Source organism: Drosophila virilis, chromosome 3 (genome assembly GCF_030788295.1).
Source record: "Drosophila virilis strain 15010-1051.87 chromosome 3, Dvir_AGI_RSII-ME, whole genome shotgun sequence".
Classification (NCBI taxonomy): domain Eukaryota; kingdom Metazoa; phylum Arthropoda; class Insecta; order Diptera; family Drosophilidae; genus Drosophila; species Drosophila virilis.
The window spans coordinates 2,986,459-2,997,780 of NC_091545.1; the positions used below are offsets into that span (position 1 = coordinate 2,986,459).

Below are 11,322 nucleotides of genomic sequence, written 5' to 3' on the forward strand. Positions count from 1 at the left end.
TTCCCACCCCATAACTCGGTCAAATCTCATCCGATTTTCAAAAAGTTTGGTTTTTTGTTCATGGTTTCGCCTCTAGATCAAGATCTAGATTAAATCTGACAACATGATTTTCGGTCGAAATTCATGTCAAAATAGTGCCCTCAAATATCCTATGTAGGCATAGGTCAAAATTCATCCGATTTTCAAAAGGTTTGGTTTTTTGTTCATGGTTTCGCCTCTAGATCAATGCTGCATTTAAATCTGACAACATGATTTTTGGTCGAAATTCATGTCAAAATAGTGCCCTCAAATATCCTATGTAGGCATAGGTCAAAATTTCCCACCCCATAACTCGGTCAAATCTCATCCGATTTTCAAAAAGTTTGGCTTTTTGTGCATCGTTTGGCCTCTAGATCAATGCTGCATTTAAATCTGACAACATGATTTTTGGTCGAAATTCATGTCAAAATAGTGCCCTCAAATAGCCTATGTAGGCATAGGTCAAAATTTCCCACCCCATAACTCGGTCAAATCTCATCCGATTTTCAAAAAGTTTGGTTTTTTGTTCATGGTTTCGCCTCTAGATCAATGCTGCATTTAAATCTGACAACATGATTTTCGGTCGAAATTCATGTCAAAATAGTGCCCTCAAATATCCTATGTAGGCATAGGTCAAAATTTCATACCCCATAACTCGCTCAAATCTCATCCGATTTTCAAAAGGTTTGGTTTTTTGTTCATGGTTTCGCCTCTAGATCAATGCTGCATTTAAATCTGACAACATGATTTTTGGTCGAAATTCATGTCAAAATAGTGCCCTCAAATATCCTATGTAGGCATAGGTCAAAATTTCCCACCCCATAACTCGGTCAAATCTCATCCGATTTTCAAAAAGTTTGGCTTTTTGTGCATCGTTTGGCCTCTAGATCAATGCTGCATTTAAATCTGACAACATGATTTTTGGTCGAAATTCATGTCAAAATAGTGCCCTCAAATAGCCTATGTAGGCATAGGTCAAAATTTCCCAACCCATAACTCGGTCAAATCTCATCCGATTTTCAAAAGGTTTGGTTTTTTGTTCATGGTTTCGCCTCTAGATCAATGCTGCATTTAAATCTGACAACATGATTTTTGGTCGAAATTCATGTCAAAATAGTGCCCTCAAATATCCTATGTAGGCATAGGTCAAAATTTCATACCCCATAACTCGCTCAAATCTCATCCGATTTTCAAAAGGTTTGGTTTTTTGTTCATGGTTTCGCCTCTAGATCAATGCTGCATTTAAATCTGACAACATGATTTTTGGTCGAAATTCATGTCAAAATAGTGCCCTCAAATATCCTATGTAGGCATAGGTCAAAATTTCCCACCCCATAACTGGGTCAAATCTCATCCGATTTTCAAAAAGTTTGGCTTTTTGTGCATCGTTTGGCCTCTAGATCAATGCTGCATTTAAATCTGACAACATGATTTTTGGTTGAAATTCATGTCAAAATAGTGCCCTCAAATATCCTATGTAGGCATAGGTCAAAATTTCCCACCCCATAACACGGTCAAATCTCATCCGATTTTCAAAAAGTTTGGCTTTTTGTGCATCGTTTGGCCTCTAGATCAATGCTGCATTTAAATCTGACAACATGATTTTTGGTCGAAATTCATGTCAAAATAGTGCCCTCAAATATCTTATGTAGGCATAGGTCAAAATTTCCCACCCCATAAATCGGTCAAATCTCATCCGATTTTCAAAAGGTTTTGTTTTTTGTTCATGGTTTCGCCTCTAGATCAATGTTGCATTTAAATCTGACAACATGATTTTTGGACGAAATTCATGTCAAAATAGTGCCCTCAAATATCTTATGTAGGCATAGGTCAAAATTTCCCACCCCATAACTCGGTCAAATCTCATCCGATTTTCAAAAAGTTTGGTTTTTTGTTCATGGTTTCGCCTCTAGATCAATGCTGCATTTAAATCTGACAACATGATTTTCGGTCGAAATTCATGTCAAAATAGTGCCCTCAAATATCCTATGTAGGCATAGGTCAAAATTTCCCACCCCATAACTCGGTCAAATCTCATCCGATTTTCAAAAAGTTTGGTTTTTTGTTCATGGTTTCGCCTCTAGATCAATGCTGCATTTAAATCTGACAACATGATTTTCGGTCGAAATTCATGTCAAAATAGTGCCCTCAAATATCCTATGTAGGCATAGGTCAAAATTTCATACCCCATAACTCGCTCAAATCTCATCCGATTTTCAAAAGGTTTGGTTTTTTGTTCATGGTTTCGCCTCTAGACCAATGCTGCATTTAAATCTGACAACATGATTTTTGGTCGAAATTCATGTCAAAATAGTGCCCTCAAATATCCTATGTAGGCATAGGTCAAAATTTCCCACCCCATAACTCGGTCAAATCTCATCCGATTTTCAAAAAGTTTGGCTTTTTGTGCATCGTTTGGCCTCTAGATCAATGCTGCATTTAAATCTGACAACATGATTTTTGGTCGAAATTCATGTCAAAATAGTGCCCTCAAATAGCCTATGTAGGCATAGGTCAAAATTTCCCACCCCATAACTCGGTCAAATCTCATCCGATTTTCAAAAGGTTTGGTTTTTTGTTCATGGTTTCGCCTCTAGATCAATGCTGCATTTAAATCTGACAACATGATTTTTGGTCGAAATTCATGTCAAAATAGTGCCCTCAAATATCCTATGTAGGCATAGGTCAAAATTTCATACCCCATAACTCGCTCAAATCTCATAACTCCATAACCATAACCCCATAACTCGCTCAAATCTAGGTCAAAATTTCCCACCCCATAACTCGGTCAAATCTCATCCGATTTTCAAAAAGTTTGGTTTTTTGTTCATGGTTTCGCCTCTAGATCAATGCTGCATTTAAATCTGACAACATGATTTTCGGTCGAAATTCATGTCAAAATAGTGCCCTCAAATATCCTATGTAGGCATAGGTCAAAATTTCATACCCCATAACTCGCTCAAATCTCATCCGATTTTCAAAAGGTTTGGTTTTTTGTTCATGGTTTCGCCTCTAGACCAATGCTGCATTTAAATCTGACAACATGATTTTTGGTCGAAATTCATGTCAAAATAGTGCCCTCAAATATCCTATGTAGGCATAGGTCAAAATTTCCCACCCCATAACTCGGTCAAATCTCATCCGATTTTCAAAAGGTTTGGTTTTTTGTTCATGGTTTCGCCTCTAGATCAATGCTGCATTTAAATCTGACAACATGATTTTTGGTCGAAATTCATGTCAAAATAGTGCCCTCAAATATCCTATGTAGGCATAGGTCAAAATTTCATACCCCATAACTCGCTCAAATCTCATCCGATTTTCAAAAAGTTTGGCTTTTTGTGCATCGTTTGCCCTCTAGATCAATGCTGCATTTAAATCTGACAACATGATTTTTGGTTGAAATTCATGTCAAAATAGTGCCCTCAAATATCCTATGTAGGCATAGGTCAAAATTTCCCACCCCATAACTCGGTCAAATCTCATCCGATTTTCAAAAAGTTTGGTTTTTTGTTCATGGTTTCGCCTCTAGATCAATGCTGCATTTAAATCTGACAACATGATTTTTGGTCGAAATTCATGTCAAAATAGTGCCCTCAAATATCCTATGTAGGCATAGGTCAAAATTTCCCACCCCATAACTCGGTCAAATCTCATCCGATTTTCAAAAAGTTTGGCTTTTTGTGCATCGTTTGGCCTCTAGATCAATGCTGCATTTAAATCTGACAACATGATTTTTGGTCGAAATTCATGTCAAAATAGTGCCCTCAAATAGCCTATGTAGGCATAGGTCAAAATTTCCCAACCCATAACTCGGTCAAATCTCATCCGATTTTCAAAAGGTTTGGTTTTTTGTTCATGGTTTCGCCTCTAGATCAATGCTGCATTTAAATCTGGCAACATGATTTTTGGTCGAAATTCATGTCAAAATAGTGCCCTCAAATATCCTATGTAGGCATAGGTCAAAATTTCATACCCCATAACTCGCTCAAATCTCATCCGATTTTCAAAAGGTTTGGTTTTTTGTTCATGGTTTCGCCTCTAGATCAATGCTGCATTTAAATCTGACAACATGATTTTTGGTCGAAATTCATGTCAAAATAGTGCCCTCAAATATCCTATGTAGGCATAGGTCAAAATTTCCCACCCCATAACTCGGTCAAATCTCATCCGATTTTCAAAAAGTTTGGCTTTTTGTGCATCGTTTGGCCTCTAGATCAATGCTGGATTTAAATCTGACAACATGATTTTTGGTTGAAATTCATGTCAAAATAGTGCCCTCAAATATCCTATGTAGGCATAGGTCAAAATTTCCCACCCCATAACTCGGTCAAATCTCATCCGATTTTCAAAAAGTTTGGTTTTTTGTTCATGGTTTCGCCTCTAGATCAATGCTGCATTTAAATCTGACAACATGATTTTCGGTCGAAATTCATGTCAAAATAGTGCCCTCAAATATCCTATGTAGGCATAGGTCAAAATTTCATACCCCATAACTCGCTCAAATCTCATCCGATTTTCAAAAGGTTTGGTTTTTTGTTCATGGTTTCGCCTCTAGACCAATGCTGCATTTAAATCTGACAACATGATTTTTGGTCGAAATTTATGTCAAAATAGTGCCCTCAAATATCCTATGTAGGCATAGGTCAAAATTTCCCACCCCATAACTCGGTCAAATCTCATCCGATTTTCAAAAAGTTTGGCTTTTTGTGCATCGTTTGGCCTCTAGATCAATGCTGCATTTAAATCTGACAACATGATTTTTGGTCGAAATTCATGTCAAAATAGTGCCCTCAAATAGCCTATGTAGGCATAGGTCAAAATTTCCCACCCCATAACTCGGTCAAATCTCATCCGATTTTCAAAAGGTTTGGTTTTTTGTTCATGGTTTCGCCTCTAGATCAATGCTGCATTTAAATCTGACAACATGATTTTTGGTCGAAATTCATGTCAAAATAGTGCCCTCAAATATCCTATGTAGGCATAGGTCAAAATTTCATACCCCATAACTCGCTCAAATCTCATAACTCCATAACCATAACCCCATAACTCGCTCAAATCTAGGTCAAAATTTCCCACCCCATAACTCGGTCAAATCTCATCCGATTTTCAAAAAGTTTGGTTTTTTGTTCATGGTTTCGCCTCTAGATCAATGCTGCATTTAAATCTGACAACATGATTTTTGGTCGAAATTCATGTCAAAATAGTGCCCTCAAATATCCTATGTAGGCATAGGTCAAAATTTCATACCCCATAACTCGCTCAAATCTCATCCGATTTTCAAAAAGTTTTGTTTTTTGTTCATGGTTTCGCCTCTAGATCAATGTTGCATTTAAATCTGACAACATGATTTTTGGACGAAATTCATGTCAAGATGGTGCCCTCAAATATCTTATGTAGTAGGCATAGGTCAAAATTTCCCACCCCATAATTCGGTCAAATCTCATCCGATTTTCAAAAAGTTTGGTTTTTTGTGCATCGTTTGGCCTCTAGATCAATGCTGCATTTAAATCTGACAACATGATTTTTGGTCGAAATTCATGTCAAAATAGTGCCCTCAAATATCCTATGTGGGCATAGGTCAAAATTTCCCACCCCATAACTGGGTCAAATCTCATCCGATTTTCAAAAGGTTTGGTTTTTTGTTCATGGTTTCGCCTCTAGATCAATGTTGCATTTAAATCTGATAACATGATTTTTGGACGAAATTCATGTCAAGATGGTGCCCTCAAATATCTTATGTAGGCATAGGTCAAAATTTCCCACCCCATAACTCGGTCAAATCTCATCCGATTTTCAAAAGGTTTTGTTTTTTGTTCATGGTTTCGCCTCTAGATAAATGTTGCATTTAAATCTGACAACATGATTTTTGGACGAAATTCATGTCAAGATGGTGCCCTCAAATATCTTATGTAGGCATACATAATGCTGCATTTAAATCTGACAACATGATTTTTGGTCGAAATTCATGTCAAAATAGTGCCCTCAAATATCCTATGTAGGCATAGGTCAAAATTTCATACCCCATAACTCGCTCAAATCTCATAACTCCATAACCATAACCCCATAACTCGCTCAAATCTAGGTCAAAATTTCCCACCCCATAACTCGGTCAAATCTCATCCGATTTTCAAAAGGTTTGGTTTTTTGTTCATGGTTTCGCCTCTAGATCAATGCTGCATTTAAACCTGACATGATTTTTGGTCGAAATTCATGTCAAAATAGTGCCCTCAAATATCCTATGTAGGCATAGGTCAAAATTTCATACCCCATAACTCGCTCAAATCTCATCCGATTTTCAAAAGGTTTGGTTTTTTGTTCATGGTTTCGCCTCTAGATCAATGCTGCATTTAAATCTGACAACATGATTTTTGGTCGAAATTCATGTCAAAATAGTGCCCTCAAATATCCTATGTAGGCATAGGTCAAAATTTCCCACCCCATAACTCGGTCAAATCTCATCCGATTTTCAAAAAGTTTGGCTTTTTGTTCATGGTTTCGCCTCTAGATCAATGCTGCATTTAAATCTGACAACATGATTTTTGGTCGAAATTCATGTCAAAATAGTGCCCTCAAATATCCTATGTAGGCATAGGTCAAAATTTCATACCCCATAACTCGCTCAAATCTCATCCGATTTTCAAAAGGTTTGGTTTTTTGTTCATGGTTTCGCCTCTAGACCAATGCTGCATTTAAATCTGACAACATGATTTTTGGTCGAAATTCATGTCAAAATAGTGCCCTCAAATATCCTATGTAGGCATAGGTCAAAATTTCCCACCCCATAACTCGGTCAAATCTCATCCGATTTTCAAAAAGTTTGGCTTTTTGTGCATCGTTTGGCCTCTAGATCAATGCTGCATTTAAATCTGACAACATGATTTTTGGTCGAAATTCATGTCAAAATAGTGCCCTCAAATAGCCTATGTAGGCATAGGTCAAAATTTCCCACCCCATAACTCGGTCAAATCTCATCCGATTTTCAAAAGGTTTGGTTTTTTGTTCATGGTTTCGCCTCTAGATCAATGCTGCATTTAAATCTGACAACATGATTTTTGGTCGAAATTCATGTCAAAATAGTGCCCTCAAATATCCTATGTAGGCATAGGTCAAAATTTCATACCCCATAACTCGCTCAAATCTCATCCGATTTTCAAAAAGTTTGGCTTTTTGTGCATCGTTTGGCCTCTAGATCAATGCTGCATTTAAATCTGACAACATGATTTTTGGTTGAAATTCATGTCAAAATAGTGCCCTCAAATATCCTATGTAGGCATAGGTCAAAATTTCCCACCCCATAACTCGGTCAAATCTCATCCGATTTTCAAAAAGTTTGGTTTTTTGTTCATGGTTTCGCCTCTAGATCAATGCTGCATTTAAATCTGACAACATGATTTTTGGTCGAAATTCATGTCAAAATAGTGCCCTCAAATATCCTATGTAGGCATAGGTCAAAATTTCATACCCCATAACTCGCTCAAATCTCATCCGATTTTCAAAAAGTTTTGTTTTTTGTTCATGGTTTCGCCTCTAGATCAATGTTGCATTTAAATCTGACAACATGATTTTTGGACGAAATTCATGTCAAGATGGTGCCCTCAAATATCTTATGTAGTAGGCATAGGTCAAAATTTCCCACCCCATAATTCGGTCAAATCTCATCCGATTTTCAAAAAGTTTGGTTTTTTGTGCATCGTTTGGCCTCTAGATCAATGCTGCATTTAAATCTGACAACATGATTTTTGGTCGAAATTCATGTCAAAATAGTGCCCTCAAATATCCTATGTGGGCATAGGTCAAAATTTCCCACCCCATAACTGGGTCAAATCTCATCCGATTTTCAAAAGGTTTGGTTTTTTGTTCATGGTTTCGCCTCTAGATCAATGTTGCATTTAAATCTGATAACATGATTTTTGGACGAAATTCATGTCAAGATGGTGCCCTCAAATATCTTATGTAGGCATAGGTCAAAATTTCCCACCCCATAACTCGGTCAAATCTCATCCGATTTTCAAAAGGTTTTGTTTTTTGTTCATGGTTTCGCCTCTAGATAAATGTTGCATTTAAATCTGACAACATGATTTTTGGACGAAATTCATGTCAAGATGGTGCCCTCAAATATCTTATGTAGGCATAGGTCAAAATTTCCCACCCCATAAATCGGTCAAATCTCATCCGATTATCAAAAGGTTTTGTTTTTTGTTCATGGTTTCGCCTCTAGATCAATGCTGCATTTAAATCTGACAACATGATTTTCGGTCGAAATTCATGTCAAAATAGTGCCCTCAAATATCCTAGGTAGGCATAGGTCAAAATTTCCCACCCCATAACTCGGTCAAATCTCATCCGATTTTCAAAAGGTTTTGTTTTTTGTTCATGGTTTCGCCTCTAGATCAATGTTGCATTTAAATCTGACAACATGATTTTTGGACGAAATTCATGTCAAGATGGTGCCCTCAAATATCTTATGTAGGCATAGGTCAAAATTTCCCACCCCATAAATCGGTCAAATCTCATCCGATTTTCAAAAGGTTTTGTTTTTTGTTCATGGTTTCGCCTCTAGATCAATGTTGCATTTAAATCTGACAACATGATTTTTGGACGAAATTCATGTCAAGATGGTGCCCTCAAATATCTTATGTAGGCATAGGTCAAAATTTCCCACCCCATAAATCGGTCAAATCTCATCCGACTTTCAAAAAGTTTGGTTTTTTGTGCATCGTTTGGCCTCTAGATCAATGCTGCATTTAAATTTGACAACATGATTTTTGGTCGAAATTCATGTCAAAATAGCGCCCTCAAATATCCTATGTAGGCATAGGTCAAAATTTCCCACCCCATAACTGGGTCAAATCTCATCCGATTTTCAAAAGGTTTGGTTTTTTGTTCATGGTTTCGCCTCTAGATCAATGTTGCATTTAAATCTGACAACATGATTTTTGGACGAAATTCATGTCAAGATGGTGCCCTCAAATATCTTATGTAGGCATAGGTCAAAATTTCCCACCCCATAACTCGCTCAAATCTCATCCGATTATCAAAAAGTTTGGTTTTTTGTTCATGGTTTCGCCTCTAGATCAATGCTGCATTTAAATCTGACAACATGATTTTTGGTCGAAATTCATGTCAAAATAGTGACCTCAAAAATCCTTAACATACATAGGTCAAAATTTCCTACCCCATAACTCGGTCAAATCTTATCCGATTTTCAAAAAGTTTGGCTTTTTGTGCATCGTTTGGCCTCTAGATCAATGCTGCATTTAAATCTGACATTATTTTTGGTTGAAACTGTTATAAAAATGGTAATATTATATATATAGACATAGATCATAATTTCCCACCGACTTTCAAAAACCGTTCTTAATGTTTTTAATACAAACTTCAATCAGCAGATCTACTTGAGAATACCAAAACCTTAAAGAAATATTTATATAATGAAAAATCCAACTTGAAAACCATCGCCCCACAACTTTCCCCACATTGCTTAATGTCTCTAAATTTAATTTATGTTTATAAAAATGAACAATTAAAAAAAAAAACAAAAGGAATAAAAAATCTACTGCAACTGAAACTATATTATAAGCAGCTTAGTATCAATTACAATTGGGCGCAACCCATCAAATGCAAATGCGATGGCCAGTTGTTAGCCCAAAGCCAACAGATTTACACCAGCCAAAACCAGCATAAAACTAAGAGGCGCTTCCTCAAGCGGGTGTTGTTGTGTGGGATATTCAAATCACCCAAAAATATTATAAACCTTACATGTTGAGAGCCCGTTAAACTCAAAAGCCGCAACTGACTTTCCGCACTACTAAAAATTTATGCACCGCTGGCGTCGAACTGGCCGAGTATAAAACCCACGGAACAGCCGAAGCAAATGTTTAATGCAGTTTTAGCAGTAATATGTACAACAAGGGATTAAGCTGCCTGATCTGCCACTTGCTCATAGGTAAGTTTAAGGACTAGGTGGAAGTGGATTTGGGATTAATGTGCCACACACAGCGCTGTTCTGCTCGCAACAGGCCGAGGGCAGGCTGCACAAGCGCAATGGCTACTACTACAGACAGTTGCAGCCATATCCGCAGGCACAGCATCAGCACAGCAGCGGCGGATACTTTGAGCCCGCGCTAACAGGACACGAAGAGCCAGAGGAGCAGCAGCATCAGCAGCAGCAGCACCACGGCAGCTCCAAGGGCCACCCAAGTCATGGGGAGGGTAGCAAGCCTGGCTATAGCATAGGCAGCGGCTTGCGCTCCATAGCCCAGGGATCAGCGGATCAGGCGTACACAGCCGTGGCCAATCAGCATGCGGCGGCCAAGCAGGCCGCCTTCATAGCCAAAAACACGCTGGCACAGGCCGCATCGCAGGCCGCCGCAACGGCGCAGGCAGCACTGGCCGGCAAGCAGGTCATACTCCAGGAGCTGGAGCAGCAGGCAGCCGAGGCGCAGCGAGCACTCTCGCGCGAACTGGAGCAGTTGAAGGCGGCCAAGCTGTCCGCCAAGCTGGCACAGCAAACCGCTCAAGCGGCGAATAATCACATCTCCGTGCTGACTGCAGCCGTGAACAATGCCAAAGCGTTGGCGGAGCAGGCGGAACAAACCGCTAGCGAGGTGTCCAACCAGCTGGCCTCGCAGGCAACAATGGTGGGTCAGGCCAAGAATCGAGTAGAGCAGGTCGAAGAACAGCTGCAACAGGCGCGCGTCGACTTTGCGGCCACCAAGGAGTCGGCCATTAAGGCAGCCTCCTCGGCAGCGGCGGCACAAGTGAATGCATCCAAGGCCGGGGCACATGCCACAATTGGACTGCACGAGAGCGCCAATCAGCAGGAGCACAATCACGAGGAGGAGCTGGAGTCGTATGACGAGCAGCTGGACACAAGCGGAGTGGGTCACACGGCAAGCGATACAATCGAAGAGCACGCACACAATGGCTAGTCCACTTATTAACAAAAGCTTATAACAATTGTAGCTAGTATCAATGCTTATTCATGTAATTTATTGGCATTCCAAGCCAATAAGAAAATGCACAAGTGTACATATAAACATACAATATAAACGTGGTAATGCGTGCTTAAACGATTAGTTGTACTAAATGGAACAAAACTCACCATTAAAATGATTAATTAACACACAAAAATATAATATTTTTTGCACAAAACACAAAACACGCGACACGAGGATCTTTTCGACAGCTAAACATTTTGGCACTGTTATCGATAATTGTGATTAACATAATTTGCACAGCTCTACTTGCAAGGCTCCAACACTGTTGGGGCTGTTATCGATTATTGATCTGCCATCCCAATTT

At 38.9% G+C, this 11,322-nt stretch overlaps 1 protein-coding gene and 1 long non-coding RNA gene across 2 annotated transcripts in view; one reads left to right on the forward strand and one right to left on the reverse strand.

Moving 5' to 3' along the window:
- LOC138911143 (uncharacterized) overlaps positions 1-11,254 on the reverse strand; it is a 63,075-nt gene extending 51,821 nt beyond the window's left edge. The window contains exon 1 of the long non-coding RNA XR_011416510.1: positions 11,123-11,254. This is a non-coding gene — a long non-coding RNA (uncharacterized lncRNA). The remainder of the gene's footprint in view (positions 1-11,122) is intronic.
- Positions 9,913-11,148, forward strand: LOC6623847 (antifreeze protein Maxi). The gene is made up of 2 exons (XM_002046193.3): positions 9,913-9,964; positions 10,018-11,148. The coding sequence occupies exons 1-2, from the start codon at positions 9,919-9,921 to the stop codon at positions 10,947-10,949; spliced, it is 978 nt and encodes a 325-aa protein (XP_002046229.1). The 5' UTR covers positions 9,913-9,918; the 3' UTR covers positions 10,950-11,148.
- Positions 11,255-11,322: the final 68 nt, after the last annotated feature.

Bases quoted from the DNA above. Each gene is read 5' to 3' on its own strand.
- LOC6623847 (XM_002046193.3), top strand. From the start codon at position 9,919: ATGTACAACAAGGGATTAAGCTGCCTGATCTGCCACTTGCTCATAG. The intron at 9,965-10,017 runs GTAAGTTTAAGG...TGCCACACACAG, and splicing joins GATCTGCCACTTGCTCATAG to CGCTGTTCTGCTCGCAACAG.